Source organism: Mauremys reevesii, linkage group 13 (assembly GCF_016161935.1).
Source record: "Mauremys reevesii isolate NIE-2019 linkage group 13, ASM1616193v1, whole genome shotgun sequence".
In the NCBI taxonomy this organism is placed as follows: Eukaryota; Metazoa; Chordata; order Testudines; family Geoemydidae; genus Mauremys; species Mauremys reevesii.
In genome coordinates, this window is record NC_052635.1 from 14,007,709 (window position 1) to 14,032,012 (window position 24,304).

General features: G+C 52.6%; 2 protein-coding genes and 1 pseudogene across 3 annotated transcripts; 2 read left to right on the forward strand and 1 right to left on the reverse strand.

Moving 5' to 3' along the window:
* Positions 1-1,654: 1,654 nt before the first annotated feature.
* On the forward strand, positions 1,655-2,060 carry LOC120381195 (annotated as a pseudogene).
* A 5,467-nt stretch (positions 2,061-7,527) lies between these two features.
* On the forward strand, positions 7,528-8,515 carry LOC120381188 (ribonuclease-like). Its single transcript, XM_039499336.1, has 2 exons — positions 7,528-7,578; positions 8,057-8,515. Exons 1-2 carry the CDS (start codon positions 7,537-7,539, stop codon positions 8,513-8,515), a joined length of 501 nt encoding a protein of 166 aa, XP_039355270.1. The 5' UTR covers positions 7,528-7,536.
* Positions 8,516-19,448: 10,933 nt separating this feature from the next.
* Positions 19,449-24,103, reverse strand: LOC120381184 (brain ribonuclease-like). Of its 2 annotated transcripts, none has more exons than XM_039499331.1 (4): positions 24,034-24,103; positions 22,723-22,798; positions 21,036-21,105; positions 19,449-20,202 (listed from the first exon to the last, which is right to left on the reverse strand). In XM_039499331.1, the coding sequence occupies exons 1-4, from the start codon at positions 24,098-24,100 to the stop codon at positions 19,597-19,599; spliced, it is 819 nt and encodes a 272-aa protein (XP_039355265.1). In that variant the 5' UTR covers positions 24,101-24,103; the 3' UTR covers positions 19,449-19,596. The 2 variants fall into 2 exon arrangements, with proteins under 2 accessions (XP_039355265.1, XP_039355264.1); XM_039499330.1 differs by having other exon boundaries at positions 21,036-21,126.
* Positions 24,104-24,304: the final 201 nt, after the last annotated feature.

The following is a 24,304-nucleotide window of genomic DNA, read 5'->3' on the forward strand; positions in this document are numbered from 1 at the left end:
TTTATCTTTTTTTTTTTTTTTTTTAAACCATGATGCATCTTTACCTGGTCCGGACCAATACCATGAGGCGGTATGACAACCCCTCTTGAGGCGGTAAAAACCCCTCAGCACCGGTGCATTCTAATGCATTTACCTATGCATTACCTTATGCATTACCTTATGCATTTCCTTGGCCAACTCAGCAGTTCCCAGTACTGCAATAAACTAACCTTATTGGGGCCTCTCCCCAATACCACTTTGCATCTGATCCTGCTGCACAGTCAATAAGTTCAGATGGCGTGAGCCCAACAGAGAGACAGACGTCCTCACGGAAAGTCCTCCTCCGATACCCCAATAGAGATTTCAAAAGGTCTCATACCTCTCATGTGGCGCCATGGGGTTCGAAGGGGAATGATCCGTAGTAGTTGTCTGTGGGTCCGTGGGCGTTGCCATCCCGGACGAGCCCCCAAATTGTCGAAGAAAAACTCAGTTCTCACTTTTTGTTTGGATGCAGCAAAATCAAATACTTTATTATTTCTCCAGTAATTACCATGGAGGGAGAGAGTGCCATAGGACACAGGGTCCTGGACAGGTCTCTCAACTGGTAAACAATCACAGCAAGCCTTTATACCTTTTACAGACAATTTCTAGCAATAATACAGACAGTAAAAAACAACAAATACATTTTGTTTATACATAAGTTTTCCTGCTATCTCACTAGAAAAACAAGACTGCAAGACTGCACATTGCAAGGTCGTAATAACTTTCACACAATTCACTCTGTCTTACATTATCTTGCTTCCTCACGTCACCAGGGTCACAGTTAACCTAACTCATGCTAACTAACATTCATTAAGATCTCTTCAAAACCTTGTTAATTATTTACTGGCTTCCACAGGTCCCACTAGGTGATCATGATGGTCCCTTCTGGCTGTAAAGTCTATGAGAGGTGGGGGAGAAGAGAGAGGAGAGGGCAGAGGTCTTCCCCACCCTGAAGCAGGTGGTACTGGCCACAAGTTGGGAGGAGATATCGAGCTAGCTGGACCCTCAAGCTGGTCTAATGTGGGAATCCCTCTTCTCTTATCCTCCACTGGCCACTAACCAAACAGAATCCACGTGGCAAAAAGAGAGAACTGCCTTAATTCATGGAGAAGGGCAATATCACACACCCTGGTTGCTGGGAGGGGTGTATTTAGATAGATAGATAGATAGATAGATAGATAGATAGATAGATAGATAGATAGATAGATAGATAGATAGATAGATAGATAGATAGATAGATAGATAGATAGATATGGGGAAAGAAAGAAAAGAAAGAACCTAATAAATGCAGCCCAGCCATGTACCTTTAACTCTGCCCTCTTTGAGTGATGGTTGTTGGGGGTAGCTGGTGTGCTCCACTTAATTCTTTAACTAGTGGTTTCAGGCACACTTGGCATTGAAGCTGAGGCAATTCCAGGTAACTTTAACACTCTACCAATGAAGTTTTGGAGTCTGTCATGAAGCAACTGCCTGCCTGACAGCCTTAGCCTGCAGTTTGCAAGGAGCTCCCTGTGGGGTGGAGGGCCTGGAGGGGATGAGTGGGTGCAGGTCCCATGGTGCAAACAGGTCCCCTCCCCCTTGTCCATCCGTCCATTTCCTCCCCACCGCAGGGCGAGCCAGCAGCAGAGGTATCATGGCCCAGAGGGGACCCCACCCGACACTGCTACTAGTCTTGCTGGCCACGTGGCTGGCACTACGAGAAGTTCCTGAGGCAGCACGTCGATTACCCAAGGACTGCCGCCTCGGACGCCAGGACCCACTGCAACCAGTAGCGCTGGGGCATGACCTTGCCAGTCTGCAAGTTCACCAACACCTTCGTCCACGTCAGCGCCACCAGCATCACCAGCATCTGCGGTTCTGGGGGGACCCCAGTGAGTGGGAACCTGCGAGACAGCAAAGCCTCCTTCACCCTCACCACCTGCCAGCTGCAGGGGGGATCAGAAAGAGCGGCCTGCAACTACAACGGGGGCACCTGCACCCATTGCATCAGCATCGCCTGTGTGGGGGGGCTCCTTGTGCACTACGACAAATCAATATAGCCTGGGCCCATTGCACAGCACGGTCAGCCCCCCCCCCCCCCCGAGCCCCTGTTCCGCTGCTGCCCCCAGTGCAGAGAGGAGCAAGCAGTGGGTGTGGTCTCAGGGGAAGAAGCCGAGTGGAAGTGGGGCCTTGGGGTGGAGCAGGAGGGTGGGGCCACGGTCCAGGCACTGGGGCCCCTTTTGAGTGTGGGCCCGGTGCCACAGACCCCTTGGCACCATTGTAAGCCCGGTACTGGGAGCTGGGAGGGGTTGCAAGCACCCCACTTAGCTCCTGCCATCCCCCTTATAACCACGGCCAGACTTTCTGCTGATCCCCTCATTACACCCCCCTGCTGTCTCAGGGAGCCACTGGGAAATGGAGAGCGGGAGCTGGGCTCCCCCGGTAGCAAACTCCTCCGGGGTCGGTGCTGCAGCTGGAGGTGCCGGGGAGGGGGGCTGGGGAAGGAGAGACTACCAGGAGGCATCCCTGAGAACCTGCTGCAGCTGGCGGAGTGGGCTAAGGCAGTAATTTAAAACACCCATCTCTCGAGGGAGGCGTCTAATCCCACCCCTACGGACTGGAGACAGAACATCTCAAGGAGCAAAGTGGCTCTTTTCGCATGGAACAGAGGCTGGGGGCAGGTGTAGATCCCAAGGTCGGAAGGAGCCATTGTGATCTCCCAGTCTGACTGCCTCTATAGCCCAGGCCAGAGATCTGCCCCACCATAATCCCTACAGCAGAGCTTTGAGAAAAACATCCTGTCTTGATTTAAAAATCATCAGTGATGGAGAATCCACCATGGCCCTGGGTAAATGGTTCCATTGATTAATTACCCTCCCCACTAAAAATGTAGCCCTGAGTTCCACGCTGAATTTATCTAGCTTCAACTTCCAGCCATCGACAACAATCGACAGGTACCGACTGGTAAAAGTCAGAAAAATGCCCCTTGAGACCTTGTTGGCATTTGATTTAAGGCGATTTACTCTGAACATTTCCACATGTGATTCTGCCAATTTGTGTTTTAATAGTGATACATTTGAGCTTTTGAATTGCAGTGACTCCTGGCATTAAACAATTATTGTCTGACCTCCCCCTCCCCCGAACTGATTGCCTGACCCCACCTAATTTCCCGCAACTGGGGAAATGGAACTCGATAAAAATAAAATCCATAATTTAACGCAACTGTGAACATTTAAATAAATACAGAAAATTTGCTTGCAAAGAAACATTCAGATTATCTGTCAACATTACAGACAAAAAAAATTGTGTTTTCTCGTGGCTAACTAAAGACCAAATTGGTAGCTCACACCCAGTATCGTGCTGTTTTGCTTCAAGCCCCTGTGCGCTTCCACCACCTCCTTGTTCGTCCAAGCCCAGACGGGGCCTGAGAAGCCAGACTCATTCAGGAACACGATTGCCCACACTGGGAGTTAGACCGGCAGAGATTCCCAGTTCTGCAGGCTTTAAATCCAGGATTGCCCATGAGATCACCTCACCTGACCTCCCATACAGCACAGGCTGTTAAACGTCGGCCAGGTACCCCTGCATTGAAGCTAAAGACCTTACTGAGAGCAAAACATTACAGTCCTTGGGAGACTGAAGTGTTGTGAACCAGGCAGAGATCAAGGGGACCCCTCACAGTAGGGAACTGATTAACTGAGACATGCCCAGATGTCATCCCCCCAGGGGGGAGTTTCCTTCCCTAGCCCAAAGCTGGCCATTGGTTGGACCCTGTGCATGTGGTCAAGATCAACCAGTCAGCCAGGAGTCTCTAGATCACCCCATCCAATGTCTCCAGCTGTGGCCTGATCCCCAGAATAAAAGGTAATAATTGGAGATATACCAATCTCCTAGAACTGGAAGGGACCTTGAAAGGTCATTGAGTCCAGCCCCCTGCCTTCACTAGCAGGACCAATTTTTGCCCTAGATCCCTAAGTGGCCTCTTTGAGAATTGAACTCACAACCCTAGGTTTAGCAGGCCAATGCTCAAACCACTGAGCTACCCCTCCCCCCCAGCACACCAAGCTCTCCTGACCCTTGCAAGCTGAAGCCCTGAAGCCTGATATTGGATGATAGTCGTGATCCTACAGCAGCGGTGTGAGAGTTATGAGGATGTTGCAGGCAATGCAGAGGTGCTGTTCTCTCCATGGCCCATGACAGAAAGGGCTGAACAGAGAGACTGAGGTTCTCAGATTTAAAAGCCAGAAGGGACCCCACAACCACCCACCCTGACCCCTGGCGAATTTCTCCCAGCGGCTGGATCTGTTTGAAAGACATCGTCCCGTGTGGTAAAGACTCCCCCAGCTGGTGTGTCCCCAGGGACGCTGTGCCAGCATTGAACTCCCCTCACTGCTAGGCAACGGTCTCTCTTTCAAGGCTGACTGTAGCTGGGCTAACATTAGCTGCACTGCCAACATTCCCTGTCTGGGGAGGCTGGATGGCCCATCCTCAGGAGCTGGGTTTCAAGTGTCCAGGATGTCCCCGCGCCTATCAGGTGCTCAGCCATCAGCCTAGCCCTCTCTGCCCCCATAAACGCTCCAGCCCCGTCGCTTTCATGTTCCCCATCGAAGGCCCCTTTGAGCCAGCCAGGCCTTCCCTGTTCCATGCAATTCACCCAGTCCTGCTGCCTATATACCCTGAGCCTCTGGTCCCGGACCAGGCAGCATGCATCGAGCTGGCTCCAGTCCCACCTGGAGCTGCCAAGCTGCGCAGAGAGAACCCAGGTGTTCGGGGCAGGTCACAAGACCTTGGAGACCTTGCAGCCCGTTCTGGCTCCTGGGCCAGAACAATGAGACCAGTCAGTGAAGGCGGGGAATTAACACCCCTCCTGCCCCTCCTGATTGCTCCTCGCTGCCATGTAGACACAGGTGCTGCCCGGTCAGCTGCCCGCCCTCCACCTGCCCTGCTGGGGACCATATAACAGAGTCTGGAGCAGCAGGAGATTCAGGGGACTCTCCACTCCGTCGGTGGCTGGGTCCATCTCTCCAGCTGGGGGCAAAGGCACCAGGAGAGCAGAGTTGGTGAGAAAGTCAGAGCGACAGGGAGATGGGGATGGAGCCATGTGGGGTGGACTGGGGATGGGGATGGGGCCAAAGAGGGACACAGGGGTGTGTGAGGAGTAATGGGAACTGGAGCAGCTTTGGTACCATGAACGGTGGAAGCAGGTTCCCAGCTCACATTGTCTCCATCTGCTCTCACCTTGATTGATAGCAAGTTCTAAACTAGGAAATGGAGACATGTGTCTCCTAGTTTTATTACACAGGGAGAGGAAAATCAGGCAGATGAGGCACTATTAAAGAACCCCAGAGGGCAGGAACATAGGCAACCGAAGACAGTGCCCAATCCAGCTAGAACACCGGGCGAGGGCAGAGAGAAACAGACGCAATATTTGTACGTGAAGGGGAGGTGCCTGGGGGGAAGCACTAGACCGAGTGGTGCAGGAAGTGAGACCGGATATTCTAGGGGTAACAGAACCATAGTGGAATAGCTGGAATGCTGGTATGTAAGGGGATGTGAGGTCAGGAGAAAGGGAAATAAAGGTAAAGGGGTAGGTATCATTGTACACTGGTGAGGTAGACCAATAAGAAGCAATAGCAAAATAGAATCTGCTTGGGACCAAATCACTTTGGGGAAGGACAGTAACAGAGGTTTAACTGGGGGGATGTTGGGGGCAGATATAGACCCCAGGCTGGATTTGGATAAGGAGTGATAGATCTATAATATTAATAGAGAGAGAAATTCTACAGAGAACAGTGTCATTCTGGGAGACTTGAACTTGCGGGGTATAGATTGCAGAACATCTACTACTGATAATGGTTATTGACTCATATTCCTGGGCAGGATCGATGACCGATTTCTTCATCAACTAGCCACCAAACCAAGCAGAGGAGATGCTGGGTTAGACTTGGTTCTGGTAAGTAGTGAGGGTATCATAGAAAAGCTGGAAATAATTGTGTGTCAAGTGAGCACAAGTTGGTTCCATTTAAATTAAGTGGAGGGATAATCATAAAAGATGGGCAACTATGGGCTTCTATTGCAAAGGGGCAGACTTTGCTAGATGCAGGGAGCTAGTTAGCGAAGTCAGTTGGACTGAAGAGCTCAGGAACTTCATTGTGGAGGAGAGTTGGAATCTCAAAGGTGCAAAAAGTATCTGTAATTTGCATCCCAAGCAAGGGGAACAAACTTGTAGGGAAAAGCTCCAGCCCTAACTGGATGACTAGCCAGCTCAAGAAGGACATTGGGAGTAAGAAGAGAGTCGGCAAGGAATGGAAGAAGGGATTGATTGGTAAAGAAAACTCCTCTTGGAGGTCAGAAAGTGCAGGGATAGACAGAATCGCCAAAAGACTGGATGAGTTACGCTTGCAATGAAAAGTAGCCGGTTCTTGAGCCACAACCATAAAAAGAGAACGAGAAGAGAAGATATGGGACTGCTTTGCAGGGAGGGTGGATGAAGATGAGGATGTCAAGGTTAGGAACAATCCAGGGATGGCCCCAAACCAAAGGAATACTTTGTCTCAGTTTTCAATAAGGATGATGATGGGGACGCAGCCAGGATGGTTGATGAGAATGAGTGTATATCCTGTGGAAGCAAAACTCATAGCGTTTAATACACTCAGGTTTGAGGAACTGGGTAACCTCCATCCCAGAACACTGGCACATGAGACTGCAAGTCCAGTAGCAAGGATTTTTAATAAATCTACCAAATCTGGGGTGATGCCATATGACTGGAGATCAGTAAATGTGCCACCCATATTTAAGAAAGGGAGAAAAGTGATCCAGGCAGCTCCCGGCCCATTAGTCTGACCTCAGGAGTATGGAAGGCTTTAGAACAAGTTTTGAAGGAAACAATCATTAAAGACACGGCACTCAAAGGAAAAGGAGATGTAACGGAACATGGGTTTACCAAATGTAGCTCGGGCCAGACTAACCTGATGTCTTTCTTTGAGAAGAAAACTGATTCACTAGACCAGGGAAAAGTGGCAGATCCAATCTGTCTGGACGTCAGTAAAGCATTTGACATGGTGTCACCTGAGAAATTATTAATTAAACTAGCAAAGTTGGGGCTTAGTACAAAACTGTAGGGTGGGTAAGGAACAGGCTGCCGGGGAGATGACAAGGGCTGTGCTGAAAGGGGAATGATTGGGTTGGAGGAGCTCCTCAAGGATTGGCCTTGGGACCAGTCTTAGTTAATATTTTCATTGGCACAAAAAGCAGGGGTGTGCTACTGAAATTGGCTGATGACACAAAGTCAGTGAAGAGGAGACTGGAATATCCTACGGGAAGACCTGGATGACCCGGAGGAATGCAGTGACGGATAGGGGATGAAGTTCAATGGTACAGAGTGCACGGTCAGTCACGTAGGGACTAACAAGAATTTCTGCCATAAGCTGGGGGCTCATCAATTGGAAATGAGAGAGGAGGAGAAAGACCCGGGTGCAGGGGTTGATCACAACAGGACTATGAGCCACCAGTGTGATGCAGCTGCGAGCAAGGCAAATGCGATCCCAGGACGTATCCGGTGAGGCATTTCCAGGAGAGGTAGGGAAGTATTAATGCCATTCTACACGGCCCTGGTGAGACCTTGTCTGGAATCCTGCAAGCAATTCTGGTCACCCTTGTTCAAGAGAGATGACTTCAGACTGGAGCAGGCACAGGGCTGCTAGGATGGTCAGGGGAGCAGAGAGTCGATCTTCTGAGAGGAAACTAGAGTACGTGGGTGGAGGGGGGGATACCAGACAGGGAGAGGAGCTATTGCAGCTAAAGGACAATGCTGGCACAAGATCAAATGGGTAGAAACTGGCCATGAAGCACCACTGGGCTGGAAATGAGATGGGTTCTAAGCAGCAGAGGAGGGAGGTTAGGGAACAGCCGGGGGGCGGGGGCGAATGACCTAATCAGCTTGGAGATGGCTCTTGGTACCCTTAGGACTTGGATTGGTACAGTGGGTGGCCTGTGACAGAGACCCCGGCTATCCCTTCCAGTATCACCTTCCTATGTCCCCTCCCTCACCCCGCAGGTAGACGCCTGGCCAGGTGCAGCGATGGCGCCGAAGGGACCCCACCCCATGCTGCTGCTGGGACTGGTTCTGCTGGCTGGGTGGCTGGCCCGGCTCGGCCAAGGAGCCAGCTACCCGCAGTTCTTGAGGCAGCACGTTGACAACCCCAAGACCAGGGCCCGGGATGACCGGAGGTACTGCAACATGATGATGCAGCGCCGGGGCATGGCCCGCCCCTGCAAACACACCAACACCTTCATCCACGCTCCCGCCAGCCAGCTCCAAGACATCTGCGGCAGGGGAGGCCGGCACGTCACCCGCAACCTGTACGACAGCAACAACCGCTACCGCATCACCATCTGCCGGCTGTCTGGGGGGTCGACCCGCCCGCCCTGCAACTACCGCGGGGGCAGCAGCACCCGGCGGATCCGCGTGGCGTGTGTCGGGGGCCTGCCCGTGCACTACGACAGGAACCTCTAGAGCCGGGCGGCCAGGCCTGGGGCGGGAGCCAGGGCGTCCTGCTGCTTTCGCTCTCCACGGACACTTCCATGGCTGGGGGCTCCCCGGCTCCGTCCCTGACCCTTCCTGGATCCACCCTCGGCTCAAGGCACCGGCATGAGATCCAGGAACTGGGGGGGCTCAAGCCAGGCGTCCGAGTCCATGGTGAGGACCCTGACATCAGAGTGACTGACCATGGCGAGCACTCGGCTAACGCAGCTTCCACTGAGTCTACAGCGTGGAAAAAAACAGCCTTCTGGATGTCTAGTGCCCCACGATTCATTGTAATCCCCATTGAGCCTTCCACAGCTGCTCAGAGTAGTCACCCCACCCCCACCCTTTGCTGCCCCTAGTGCCTATTATACAGTACAGCCTCCCCTTCCCTGCCCCCACCCTCTGCTGCCCCCTACTGCCTATTATACAGTATAGCCGCCTCTTCCCAGCCCCCACCCTCTGCTGTCCCCTAGTGCCCATTATACAGTATAGCCGCCCCTTCCCCACCTCCACCCTCTGCTGCCCCCTACTGCCTATTATACAGTATAGCCGCCCCTTCCCGCCCCTCTGCTGGCCCCTAGTGCCCATTATACAGTATAGCCGCCCCTTCCCCACCCCCACCCACAGCTGCCCCAAGTGCCCAGTATATAGTACAGCTGCCCCTTCCCCACCCCCACCCTCTGCTGCCCCTAGTGCCCATTATACAGTATAGCCGCCCTTCCCCACCCCCACCCTCTGCTGCCCCTAGTGCCCATTATATGGTGTAGCTGCTCCGTCCCATCCCTTACCCATGCGGTGGTGAGATTGATGTTGGGAGAAGTGTATCTCAGACTAAGCCCTGGGTGCTGTTACTGGGCTGGATTCTCTTGCTGTTTCTTGCAATAAATCACTTCCTGCCCATGCAGCCAGCTGGGTGTGTTTGGGGAGGTGGTGGGCAGAAGAATTAGCTGGCTCTCTCCTCACCGTTAAAAATCACAAGGTTCTAGTGAGCTTCCAGCCCTGAATGGCATGTCAGGCCAGTGGGTCAGCTGCTGAACTAGCCAATCACCTCCTCCGAGTGCTCCACCAGGGACCAGTTCACTGCTAATCCTATGGAGCAGGGGCTACTTCCCTGCCTGCCTCGCTGCCAGCATAATTTCTCCTGGGGTGACTGGGGAATAGATTGGGGAGCCTAGAGCTGAGATCCAGACTTCCTCAGCCATATACTCACACAGTCCGGGGGACTCTCAGTCTCCCCAGTTCTTTGTCTCTGTCCTCTGCTATGCCCCAAATCCAGCCACCGTCTCAGAGCCTGCCGGCTCCCCTCTCCTGCTTTCCCCTCTAGCCCAGCCCCCCTGTAAGCACCAGCCGTCCCCTTCCAATCCTTGCAGCCTCCTAAGCCCCCTATAACATCCTAACTCAGGGGAGCTGGGGCCTTGAGAGCTGGAGGTGGGAGCCCAATGGAGAGCCCTGCAGTGGGACTGGGACCCCATGTGCTCCCCAGGACCCGTTGCCATAACAGCAGGAGTGGGTAAAATGTACTTTGTAGAAGGCGGGTCGAGTGGACAAAGAAAAAAATTGGACTGTGGAGATTTGCAGGGAAATCGCTCATCAGTTTGTCCTAAATTGAACTTCAGCAAGGAAACCCCCTCCCCTGTCAGCCCCTCAGGGCTCCCCCCACCCTCTAGTCACCTCCCTGTCTCCCAGGGGAGTTGGGAACACACCTGGGGGCTCAGGAGGACAGTTGGATGGTGCCAAAGAAAGGGGGGATCGAGGGAAGGCAGAAGAGGGTGATGGAGGTGGTGAGGGTACAGGAGAGAAGAAGGAGGAGTCGCGGGTGGGGGGAATGTGGAAAGGGCTCCTGGTGCAGTAGAGACCTCAAGAGATGGGTTTGGAGGTGCAAGAGGCGGCCCTGGCCGGGATAGTGTCGAGGGTGGGTCAGTCTGGGCCCTTTCACCACAGCTCAAGCTGGGACACGGAGTGATTTTGATCCGATCCATACGGTTTATTCATTCATCAAGAGTCACAACATGTGAGGATCCAGAGATTTGAAGATCAAGTTTGTGGGCACCAAAGATTCTAGGCATGAAATGGGCACAGACAATGGCCAGCAATCAACTTACACTGAGCGGTTACACCCCAGAGCAACGGATCCCCACAATTTCTCATTCCGTTTATTACAATCATTGGTCACCAGTCATTTATCCCTAACCCCGTTCTTATGCGCCAGGCCGCTCCCCAAGCAGTGACGCTGCGCTGTGTCTGAGGGCCTCTCACAAGGCTATTGCTAGTGTTTGCCTTGAAAGCCACTAGTTTAACGCATCAGAAGAAATTTCTTAAAAGTTATTTGCTGAGGTTCTCTCAGGCCAGCACACTTGGGCTGACGGAAGAGAAACTTGCACCCTGCATTGCTCAGTCTGGTCCCCCCAGGTCTCCCTAGGAAGCCTGCAGACTCAGCAAGGGACCGCTCAGATCGAATCAAATCAAAGGGACACGCACACTCTGCTATTCAGCCTCCCCACTACTTGGAAGGCCTGGGGAGGGAGAGGCTGGGCTAAGGGCCCGGATGCACTTTTCCAGTTCTGCAGCTTATTAGATGGACTCAGTAAACTGGGAGGGGCCACACGGCAGCCTCATATCTACACCCCGTGTGCAGGGGCCGGTGGAGGGGGAACCCCACCGATTACCCTACTCGAGACTTGCCAATGGACTCTCAGTCCATTGGCAAGTCTCCCTCTGCTTCCCTGCTACTTCCACCAATAGCCAGGAGATGGCGATGGTGCAGGACACGTTATGCTTTAACCTTTCCTTAGTGGGCTTAGTTTGTTGTAGTCATTCAGTGACTTTATTTCTCTGTTGACCCAGGGTACTGATTAAGATTCTTCCTTTCAAGCACTTTCTTTTACTATTTCAAAGCTAGTCACATTAATAGATTAACAATCCCCAGCTCTTCGTTAGCACTTCACATCAGAGGATCACAAAAAGCTTTATAAAGGAACTATCATCATAACCGTTTTACAGATGGGGAAACTGAGGCAGAGAGAGAGGAAGTGACTGATCCTAGGTCACCCAGCCAAGAATAGAACCCCGGGGCCCTAACTCTTCAGTGCTTTTCCAATGGTTTATACCTTCAATATTTGTTCTCCTTCCCCTGCCATGCAATTCGTCCCATAAGTGGAGGGCGACAATCATGTAAAAGGGAAACAAACACAGAACATTATAGTTCCCATACCTGTGGGGCCATGGTCCCTGTGCTGTTGGATTAGATCTAATCCCAGTCACTGAACAGCCTTCGGGTTACAATAAATGAGGCGTGACATTGAAGGAACAACACAGATTATCCACACACAGATAGAGATTTAGAGCTGATTTATAAGGCAGACAAGTGGCCATAACAGACAATAAGGGCCAGATCCCAGCTGGTGTCAATCAGTGCTGCTCCATTAATGTCACTGGGTCAGCTCCCCAGTGGGTGTGGCTGTCTCTTTACACCAGGTGTTTATTTGGCTCTTATTTGTCTGCTATTTCTAGGGGGGTGTTGAATGTTATGGGCCCCCCACACCTGAGCCAGGAAATGGCTATTTTTAGAAGCAGGATATTTACACGTGATGGTCTCCGAAAATCTCAGTTTGGCCATCCTTGACTTTTGTGACTTTTTTTTGTGCTAGACCATGAGGGGCACGGACCCAGAAATGTTTGTAATCTTCTGGATCACACGCTCTGCCCTTCCGCCTGCGCCAGCGGGTGTTAACGCCCCCTTGTCTGCCTTGCTGTGTTTCTGTAGCTGCTGAGACATCTCGGGATCGCGCTGCAGGCTCTGGCAAAGCACTGCCTCTGTGTCCCAAACAGGCAGGTCGCCTCCTAGAGACCAGCCCTGGGAACTGCATTGGGGAGATTATACAGGTTACGCCGGCGTTCAAACGTTTTATGTGCAGTGATGGGAACCCCAAAGGGTGTGTCCCCCTGCTGCCCCATGCTGGAGTGGAGAAGCCCAGCTCTGTGTGTGTGTGTGTGTGTGTGTGTTGTTGATGGGACTGGAACAATTACTGTTCATGAGAAATGGGCACCTAAATCCCCTAGATTGTTTGCAAATCCCACCCCTGTTCGGAGTTTACATACTTGCCCCAAAGTCTCTGCAGACTTGACTGAAAGCAGCTGACAGAAGTGTTCTTGTCTTTAACACTCAGATGCCCAACTCCCAGTGGGGTCTAATCCAAATAAATCCATTTTACCCTGTATAAAGCTTATGCAGGGTAAACTCATAAGTTGTTCACCCTCTATAACACTGATAGAGAGATATGCACAACTGTTCCCCCCCCCCCCACTTCCCAGGTATTAATCACTTACTTTGGGCTAATTAATAAGTAAAAAGTGATTTTATTAAATACAGGAAGTAGGATTAAAGTGGTTCTAAGTAGTAACAGACAGAACAAAGTGAGTTACCAAGCAAAATAAAGTAAAACATGGAAATTTAAGCCTAATACAAGTATCAGAGGGGTAGCCATGTTTGCTGCTTTTACAGATCCAGGCTAAGAGTCTTTTGGCACCTTATAGACTAACAGATGTTTTGAAGCATGAGCTTTCATGGGTGAATGCCCACTTCGTCGGATGCAAGCATTCACCCACGAAAGCTCATGCTCCAAAACATCTGTTAGTCTATAAGGTGCCACAAGACTCTTTGCTGCTTTTACAAGCCTAATACAGTAATACAATTGAGTACAGATAATACGTCATCCTGAAAGATGTTTCAGTACGTTTCTTTCACAGACCGGATGCCTTCCTAGTCTGGGCACAATCCTTTCCCCTGGTACAGCCCTTGTTCCAGCTCAGGTGGTAGCTAGGGGATTCCTCATGATGGCTCCTCTCCTCTTTGTTCTGTTCCACCCATTTATATATCTGTTGCATAAGGCGGGAATCCTTTGTCCCTCTGGGTTCCCGCCCCCTCCTTTTCCATGGAAAGACACCAGGTTAAAGATGATCACATGTCACTGCAAGACTTCATTACCCACTTGCCAGCACACACATATACAGGAAGACTTACAGGTAAAACAGAGCCATCTGCAGACAATTGTCCTGGTTGATGGGAGCCATCAAGATTCCAAACCACCATTAATGGCCCACACTTTGCATAATTACAATAGGCCTTCAGAGTTATATTTCATATTTCTAGTTTCAGATACAAGAGTGGTACATTTATACAAATAGGATGACCACACTCAATAGATTATAAGCTTTGTAATGATACCTGACAAGAGACCTTTTGCATAAAGAGACTTGGACACTGACCATGGTGGAGGCAGTATAAATTCATTCTGGGGCTCCCCTCTGGTGCAGACACTCCTGTGTCCCCCAAAAGGGAAAGAGACCCTGATCCAGCTGTAGGCTCACAGCTACCAGCTATGAAAGACTTTTCACTGGCCAGCAAAATCCCACCTCCCCTTCACTCAGACAGGGTTTGCTTCCAGCTAGAGTTCTTGGGGTTTGTTCCCACCGCAGCAGTCACCTTCTTCCACCAACTTCCAGCTCCGGGATACATGTCTCTGTGCACCTCTTCCACTCCATTACAGCCAGTTCCTGCTTCTGGGTCTTAATTGCTTTGTCTTTTAAGTCCAGGGTTTGCTGGTGGGCAGCCTTTTCCCGGGCAAATTGCAAATCACTTTCCAATTGTCTTCCCTTGAGACTGTCACTTGATGAGCTGGGATACCACAGAAAACCCCCTCCTGCCAGAACAGGCACCCCTCCCTTCCTGTCTTAGGCTTTGGCTACACTTGCATTTCAAAGCGCTGCCGCGGCAGCGCTTTGAAGCGCTAAGTGTAGTCAAAGCGCCAGCGCTGGGAGAGAGCTCTCCCAGCGCTGTCCGTACTCCACATCCCTGTGGGGAATAACGGACAGTGCTGGGAGTGCGGCTCCCAGCGCTGGGGCTTTGACTACACTGGCGCTTTGTAGCGCCGCAATTTGCAGCGCTGCAGAGGGTGTGTTTTCACACCCTGCTGCAGCGCTGCAAATTTGTAAGTGTAGCCAAGCCCTTACTAAGTTAGACACTCCAGTCAGCTTCAGCACAGACACAGAGGGGGGCCACACCCCTCTGCAGTTCACTGAAACTGAGATACACTCAGCTCAGCGGCTTCTTAGTTAAGAGAGACTTTCCCAGTGCCCGGTGTTCAGCCTTTCTGGGCAATTTGTAACTTGTATAGTTCTAGCGTCTTCTGATTTTCAATATTATTTATTTTGCTTCCTTTTCTGTTCCTACTTCCCTTACCTGAAATAAGCAAACAGAAAACAACAAATCAGTAACCACTTTGTTTGTTCTCAACTTAAAATCACTACCAGTATCTCAAAGCAATCAGCTGTTCACAGATCCTGCCGACTACACCACTGTGATGGGTTAGATCACAGAACCCCGCTTGGGAGCTGCCACCTGATGTGCCAAGACTACTTCTGCCCCTGCTTTCCCAGCCAGCTCGGGACCTCAGCACCCTGTCTTGCTGAGCCAGACACGCCCGTCTGCTCCAACATAGACCCAGGGTCTGAATTTCTTGCCCCAAGCTGCAGACTTAACTGAAAGCAATGTACAGAAGTGTTCTTGTCTTTAACACTCAGATGCTCAACTCCCAAGGGGGCCTAAACCCAAACAAATCCATTTTACCCTGTATAAAGCTTATACAGGCTAAACTCATACAAATTTTTCGCCCTCTATAACACTGATAGAGAGATATGAACAGCTGTTTTCCCCCTCCAAGTATTAACACATACTCTGAGTTAATTAATAAGTAAAAAATGATTTTATTAAATACAGAAAGTAGGATTTAAGTTGTTCCAAGTAGTAACAGACAAAACAAAGTGAATTACCAAGTAAAATAAAACAAAACACACCAGTCTATGTCTAATCCAACTGAATACAGATACAATCCTCACCAGTTCCAGAACGCTCCCTTTTACAGACTAATCTCCTTTTAATCTAGGTCCAGCAATCACTCACACCCCTTGCAGTCACTGTCCTTTGTTCCAGTTTCTTTCAGGTATCTTTGGGAGTGGAGATGCTTTCTCTTTAGCCAGCTAATGACAAAACAAAGAGGTCTCCCATGGGCTTAAATAGACTTTCTCTTGTGGGTGGAGACCCCCTCCTCTCTCCTATGCAAAGTCCAGCTGCAAGATGGAGTTTTGGAGTCACCTGGGCAAGTCACATGTCCATGCATGACTCACAGTTTTTACAGGCAGAAGCCATTGCCCACATGGTATCTTGAATGTTCCCAGGAAGACTTCTTATGTGGATTGGAGCATTCCAAGATGCACTGTTCCTTAAGTGCTTCCTGATTGGACACTTAACTTTGCGAATTCTTTTCTTCAGGAACTGACCAAATGCTCTATTAAGGTTGTTTAGAAATCAAGCCAGTACACGGCCAATATTCATAACTTTGAATACAAAAATTATACATGCATACAAATAGGATTAATACATTCAGTAGATCATAACCTTTACAGAGATATGTTACATGGCATATGTAGCACAGAACATATTCCAGTTATGTCATATATATTCATAAGCATATTTCCATAAAGCCTTATGGGATACATCGTCACACTGGCTATGGGAGCTACAGCGCCCCTTCCACCCGCTCCCCTCAGGCCATGCTGGCTCTGCGTAACAGGGCCCCCATGGTGCCTGACAGCTAGATCTGCTGTTCTGATGCCAGATGAAGCACAGGGAGGCTTTGGAGATCAAGGTGCCCTGAAGTTGTTAGTTGGCATCACAGTTCCAGGGTCAGTAGCACCCCTGCTCTCTCTGTGAGCACAGCAGGTCAGGTGCCAGGCCTGGTACCATGGCAACTTCACAATGTTCCTACTCTCAGACCTGGCCCAGGTCTATTAACCATTTGTAGCCTGGTCTCAGCACTTGCTGTTCTTCCGTGCAGCCAATGGAATTCAGTGACCCAAAACAGCCTCCTGGAGCAGGGTTTATTCAGCCATAGGAACACAGCACTAGAGAAAAAGGACACACAACACACAGCCCGCTCTCTGTTTTAGAGCCTGTCTGCAAGGGAAAGGCTTTTTCAGATTACATTTTTCCTCTTTAACCATGCCAGCCCCACTGTTCCAAAATGAGAGTTGTGACAGAGACTATTGTATCCACTTTTACAACAGAACATAAGAAGGGCCATACTGGGTCAGACCAAAAGTCCATCTAGTGCAATATCCTGTTGCTGACAGCAGCCAGTGCCAGATGCTTCTGAGGGAATGAATAGAACAGGTCATCATCAAGTGATCCATCCCCTGTCGCCCATTCCCAGCTTCTGGCAAACAGAGGCTACGGACACCATCCCTGCCCATGCTGGCTAATAGCCATTGATGGACATATCCTCCAGGAACTTATCTAATTATTTTTTAACCCAGTTATACTTTTTACCTTAACAACATCCACTGGTAATGAGTTCCACAGGTTGAATGTGCGTTGAGTGAAGAAATACTTCCTCTTGTTTGTTTTATACCTGTTGCCTGCTAGTTTCATTTGGTGACCCCTAGTTCTTGTGTCATGAGAAGGAGTAAATAACACTTCCCTATTTACTTTCCCCACAGCATTCATGCAAGTGAAACCTGTCACAGTCCCATTCTCGGCCCGGAGCTCTGCGCTGATCCAGGCAGGCGTACGCTCAGGTACAGAATGCTCTGTGCACGGCCGATTGCCTGTACAAAAATAGTGTGTCTGCCTGGCCTCGCCCACTCCTCCCACTCCTGCCTTGATGACCTCCCTCTGCTCTCTGCCTCTGGGCATCACACCGCAACCTCGCCTGTTCCTGCACCACACCCATCCCCGTGGTGTCTGATGCCTTCCGGCCGGGCATTGAAGGACCTGACTCCACGTTTCTCCCATGGTGTGTGTTTGGGAGATAGAAGTTGACGGTTATTCAGAGCAGAGTTTCTCCCCTACCCCGCAAACACGGAGCCAGCCAGCCTGTATGGGTCTCGCTGAATCTCTCCTTACCCACAGTGAAACAGCTTCAAACAGGAAAATGGACACTAAAGCAGGAGGCACTAGACTCTGGGTCCCCCCTCCCAGGTGGGTGCACTAACCTCTGAGCTACAGTCATTTGCTCTCACTTTGGCTCTGTTACTGTGTAATTATTTAGACACAATGGAGCAGCGTCAACAGAGGAGACTGACCCTACCCCGCCCTCCTCCCAGCTCAGTGGGTCAGGCTGGAAACTTTCTATTTTCTGATTAAAAGTGAATTTATTGGAGGAAATGCAGACATGCTCTTCCCCCCTGCAATTTTAATGAGCTGACACTTTTTTTTCAATGCACTGAAAAAAGCTGGAATGGAGAAACTTTCACCACCCCTACCCCCCCGCCCACCCCGGGAGTTTGCTGTCTGCCTGAATCTGTTTAACCAGACTCAGTTCTTAGGGCAGAGCTGGGATTTCTGGCCTGGGGGAATTTCCTGCCTGCTGCTGTGACCCCTCTGCTCCAGGACTTGAGTGTCCAGTGTAAATTAGGAAGTTCCACAAGAAAACACCTGGATCCCCTGTCGCTGATTCCTCCTGCCAAAGCAGAGTGGAGTTCAGCTGGAAGAAGGGGCTGGATCTGGGGAATGGCCCAGGGACTTTAAGGGACTTTGAAACCCTTCTATTCTCTGGCATCGGCCCTCGCACTATGGCATAAGAATTGCTCACAATGCAGCGGGGCCTGCTCCAGAAATGCTGGCATACCTTCCCCAGAGGGCAACATCTACCATACCTGCAGCATCTATCCACTAATCGATACCAAGGCACGGGGCTGGGCTGCTCAGGTCTGGGTGGCGGGGGAGGGTGAGAGGCGGTGACCCCAGTGAGCCCTGCACGGGAGGCTCAGGCGAATCCCGGACTGTCCCGTTTTTACTTCAGGAAATGTGGTCCCTTTACTCTAGAGCAGAGCTTTCAGAAAAACTTCCAGCCTCCATGTAAAAATAACCAGCGATAGAGAATCCACCAGGACCCTTGGTAACTGGTGCCAATGGGTAATTACTCTCTCTGGTAAAAGTTTACACCTTACTTCCAGTTTGAAATTATCTAGCTTCAACTTCCAGCCACTGGGTGGTGTTAGACCTTCCTCTGCTGGATTGAAGAGCCCATTAACAAATACTTGTTCCCTAGTCCCCCAAATGTGGGGCCAGATCAGAAGCAGCGCCCCGGACAGGGGACAGACTCAGGTGCTGCCAAACTAAGCCAGCCGGGTCCCCTACATGGGGGGTCACATCAAAGCGGGGCATCTCTGAGGAGTGGAGAAGGCACTTGGAAATCATTTCCCAACACCTCCTAGCCATACTCCCGTCAGCAGTGGTCGTGGTAGGGAGCAGCTGGGAGAGAGAGAGAGAGAGAAAAAATCTGTCTTCTCTGCATCAAGTTCAGCACAAAAGCAGACCCAGCCATACTGCATTTGCAATCATGCGTTTTATTGCAGGAAGCAGCAAGATAATCCAGCCCAGTAACAGCATCCAGGGCTCAGCCTGGTACAAGCTTTATCCCACACTCCCTTACCAACCCAGACAGTGCTGGATTGATTATTTATTGATGGCATCTCCCTAGCATCTCAGGGCCCTGCTCTTAGATGAGGATCACAGTGTTACATAATGGGCAGCAGAGGGTGGGGGCAGGGAAGAGGCAGCTATACTGTATAATGGGCACTAGGGGGCACCAGAGGGTGGGGGCAGGGAAGAGGCAGCTATACTGTATAATGGGCACTAGGGGGCACCAGAGGGTGGGGGCAGGGAAGAGGCAGCTATACTGGATAATGGGCACTAGGGGGCAGCAGAGGGTGGGAGTAGGGAAGGGGCGGCTATACTGTATAATGGGCACTAGGGGGCACCAGAGAGTGGGGGTGGGGAAGGGGCGGCTGTACTGTATAATGGGCACTAGAGGCAGCACAGGGTGGGCACAGGGAGGGAGTGTCTATACTGTATAATGGGGACTAGGGGCAGCAGAGGGTGGGGGAGGGTGAGGGGCGGCTATACTGTATAATGGGCGCTACAGGTAGCAGGGGGGTTCCCCATTGGGGCAGGTTGCTTGCGCTGGCGGGGGCCATACAGGTTTGATTCTGTTGTTTGTCCCCCCTTGTGCTCAGCTCTCTGGCCCCAGCTGAGGTTTCAGAGCTGCTCCCTGCTTGCACTCCATGTGGGTGCGGGGCAGCCCAGTCGAGGTGCGACCCATTTGGGTTTGGATCTTCTCTAGAGACATGGGTGCTGCTGGTGTCGTGTTTTCGAAGTGCACGGGCAGGTGGTTATTGTTACAAGCCACGCGGATCTTGGAAGTCTTTTCTTTTCCCTCATATGTACAGGACTGGACAGGACCGGACTGGACATTTTGAGAGTCCAGCTTACATACGGTGAGACTGAAGGCTGTATTACTCTTGTAGATGTTGTCTTTGTCGAGTATCCCTTTCTTTTTGCAGATGGCTTTGATGGCTTGTTCAGTGTCGTGGATGAAGGTGTTGAAGGGTTTGCAGTAGGTATTGTTGGTCATGTTGCGTTTCTTCATCATGTAGTTGCAATAGGTCTCGTTTTGGGTGTTACTGGTCTTAGGGAAATCAACGTGCTTCCTCTTGAACTGCTCATACTCGTTACGTTCCCCAATCAGGCCCAAGGAACCAGACAGCAGGATGTGGGGCAGCAGGAGCGCAGGGCGGGGTTCCCTCAGGGCCATCGCTGTGTCTGTCACTGGATGGACCTGCAGTGCGGAGAGGGGGGAGATGGATGGAGACAGCACAGGGTGGGGATCTGCCTCCACCATGGAACCTCCTGGGACTGAACCCCTCTCCCTGCCAGCCCATTCTACCCCTAAAGCCCTGCTGCTCTCATTGCCCCCACTGAGATCAGGGCCCCATTGTGCGGGGCGCTGCACAGATCCAGAGGGGAACCCTTACACTTGAAATGGGCAAAGCAGAGCGAGAAAGGGTTCTTATCCCCATGTTACAGATGGGGAAACCGAGGCACAGAGATTCACCCTCAGCTTTTCAACTCCCACTGCAATGCTCGAGTCCCATGGGAATCCACCAGGGTTTGACCTCAAGGCTCTTGTAAGGGATCGAAAATCCCATCCTACGAGACAGAGAATGAAACCCAGGTCCCCTACACCCCTGTGGAGAGCCTTGGCCACAACCCCAGTCTACACATAATGTCAATTTGACTTGTTTGGCAATTATGGCCTGGCTCCAAGCCCCCCTGCTCTAACCACTAGACACCACTGCTCACCCAGAGCTGGGACAGAATCCAGGTGTCCTGGTTCCCAGCCCCCCTGCTCTAGCCACTAGACCCCACTCCCCTCCCAGAGCTAGGGATAGAACGTGGGACTCCAGCGTGCAGATCTCGCCTAAACTTCCTTTTACTCTTTTGCTGAGATTCGGCTCCTAGCTCCCCGGGATCAATACGGAGTCACCTGTGACTGCAGTGGAGTCGAGGCCGGTTCTGGCTCCCATCTGCTGTGAATGCAGCTTCCCCGCTACCCCCCATTACCTGCAGCAGCAGGTCCTGGGCCTTGGCACATAGCCCGTTGGTACAGACCTGATGGTGACTCTTCGGACGCACTTGGATCTGTGGGCGGCTCCGGTCCCGTCGATTGGCCTTGCAGGCGCTGAGCAAGGGGACAATGTGGCTGAAGGGCAGAGGCTGATTGAGGTGACATGGGGGGGGAGCACAGCCCCCATTCCAGACCCTCTCCCCACCCAGCTGCCTGCCCCCCACCTGCCCCCTACTTGCCCCATTCTCGGCAGCTGGCCCAGAGCTCTGCACTGATTCAGGCGGGCGCACACTCAGCTGCACGACGCTCTGTGTGAATTAGTGTGTCGGCCCCACTTGCCCACTCCTCCCTCCCCTCCATGCCAATCCGCTCTCTGCCTCTGGGCATCATATTGCACTTTTGTCTGTTCCTGCACCATGCCCATCCCCATGGTATCTGACGCCTTCCGGCCGGGCGTTAAAGGACCTGACTCCACATCTGTCCCCTAGTTCCTGGTTATTCAGAGCTGGGCTCTCCCCACCCAATCATGGAGCCAGGGGACAGCCTGTGGGGGTCTCGCTGAATCTCTCCTGCTGAAGCTGTCCCACTGTGGATAAGGTCATGGGTCACTGGAGCAGGGGGCTGGACCCTGGATCTCCCTCTCCCAGGCGGATGCGCTAACCACTGGGATGCAGTCATTCGATCTCGCTGTGGCCCTGTGAGAAGCTAGTTATTTGTACACAGTGGAGCAGCTTCAATAGGGGAGACTGAATCCCCCTCCTCCTATAGCTCAGTGGATCTGGCCCTCACTAGGGAGATACCAGTTGTGTGTTCCAGTCCTTGTTCCCCATACAGAGAAGGGGGGAGGGTTAAAACAGGTCTGTCACCTCCCAGAGGACTGCTCAACCCTTGAGGTAATGGGGGGGGTCTCTACCCCACACACTTGGTTTCATCTTGACGCAGAAGGGGGAAATGTTGGAAGTCCTTGTAGCAGGGTGGACCCTGCTCCTGCTGTGAGGGGTTTAAAAGCAGCCTGGCAGGGCTTGAGAGCTGCTGCTCTAGGCTGGGCTGATTGGGAAAGTGGCTGCCGCTGGGGCCACGCCCCAAACTGAGCCAAGGGCCTTATAAGAAGGCCAGGGAAGCTAGAAGCAAGGAGACAGTCTCTCTCTGGTTATGGAGGGAGATGGGTCTGGCTGCTTAGGAGCTGACATAGAGTACCTGAGTGGAGCAGGGCTGGGGAGCTCTGGCCTGGAAAGCCCCAGGCTGTGGCCTAGTGAAGGGCCAACAGGTACTGAGGGTTGCAGAGGGCAGCCCAGGGGTAGGCCAAAGCAGCAGGTCCAAACCCCTTTGCCTGTGATGAGTAGGCTGATACTGCAGTCTGCCCCAGAGTGTGGGGCTAGACAATGACTGGCAGTAGCCAAATACTGAGGCAAGGTGGGGATAGAGGGTGAGGGTTCCCTGAGGAGGGGAAACCCAGAGAGAATGGGGTTACTGCTAGGGAGCAGCACCCCATGTAAAAGGGCACGGGGTCCAGGGAGGGACACGGGGGGCCTGAAGACAGGTGGATCACCAGCCTGCAGAGGGTGCTTTGAAGGCTGGAACAGAGCTAATTCCCAGAAGCACCAGCAGGAGGTGCCGCGGGGGTGAGTCCAACCTGTTACAGTCCTGAAAAAGTTTTTGGGCTGGGAACCCCCTTTCCCTTCCCGGGACATATTTCCCTGCCCCCCGCAGGGCTCCAGGGGAGGGACTTACCCAGAGTCAGAGTGGGCGGCTGGCGGCACAAAGTCCTCTGGGATCAGGACCCCCCCGTCCGATCCATCCTGTGTCTCTGGAAGGATCACACAGGGGTTGGTGTGGGGCTGAGCTTCCCATCCCTCAATGGTCTCCCCTGGCAGACACCCCCCTCCCAAGAGAGTTAGACTGAAGGGAGTCTGGGGGTCTAGCAGAGAGCAAGGTTAGCTGCCTCCAGTGATACCAGCTGCAGCCTCTGTAACCCCAGAGCCCCCAGCCCGGGCCGGTGCAACCACTAGGCGAACTAGGCGGTTGCCTGGGGTGGCAAGTGGTTGAGGGCGCTAAAAAGTGGTGCCCTCGCTTGGCAGGGAGGAGCCGCCTTCCGGAGGCACTGGAGAGCCAGAGCGTCGGCTTGCGGGGGTGGCGAGCCCCAGCCATGGAGGAGCCGGCGCAGCAGGAGGGGGGGCAGCAGCCGCCCCCTCCCGCCCCTCCTGCCCAGGCTGTGGCCCTGAGCCTGCTCCAGGAGGGGCAGCGGCAGCTCACATGCCTGGGAGTTGCAGAGCCTGAGCGTGGTGAGGGGGGAGCTGGGGGGTGCCTGGGGGCTGGCACCCGCATGCATCTGCTGCAGCCTGCAGGAGCCCCCGGGGGGAGGCGCCAGGCCAAAGCCTGGACAGGAGAGGCAGGAGCCGCCTTTGCAGGGCTACTGCCCCCCTGTGCCACACCGGCTCCTTCATGGCTGGGGCTCACTGCTGCCGCAAGCGGGACACTCTGGCTCTCTGGTGACTCCGGAAGGCGGCTCCTCCCTGCCGAGCTGCTGCAGCAGCCCAAGCCCGGCAAAGCCAGTGAGTGGACTCAGGGTGGGGACTGCCAGGGTAGGGTGGGGAGGGTTCGCGGGGGGCTGAGCACCCTCCAGGGAGTTCAGGGAGCAGGGAGGGGGGAATCTGGTCTGGGGAGCAGCCCCTGGGCAGGCTGGCCCCTGGGGTCTGTAAAGTCTCATTGGGATTTGCCCCTCAATGAATCAATATGCGGGGGGGGGGGGGCTCAAGTTTTGCCTGGGGTGCAAAATATCTTTGCACCGGCCCTGCCCCTAGGCAGTGGTGGGACCCACTGGCCTGTGGCTAAGGGGAAACCATCCCTCGCTGTCTCTGTCCCAGGGGATTTCTCCTTGGACCAGCTGCCTCCAGACTTCCCTGCCTCTGAGGAGCCGCTGGTGCCTTATCTGAGTCTCCTGCCCTTAGGAAGGGCCCCCTCCAGCGTGACTGAGCTGCCCGGCCTGGCTCGATGGGTTCAAACTGCTCCCCGGCAGGCTGATGCCCCCCACCCCCGACTCACCAGCAGTAGCCCCAGGGGGCCAGAGAATGGCCAGGGGGAGCAGGAGCAGCAGAAGCATCCTTAGCATCTGTCAAGGGACAGGGATGGTGCTTCTGATAGAGCCCCGGGGTATTTATAGACCTGGCTGGTGGGTAGGAAACCTCAGTGTCAGAACCTTCCTGTAGGGAGCTGGTGTCAAGCAGGGGCCCTTGGGTGTCCTGGACCTATGGCAAGTGGTTCTGGTGTCTGCAAACCAATCCCCTCCCACAACTCCTCCGACCAACATACAGAG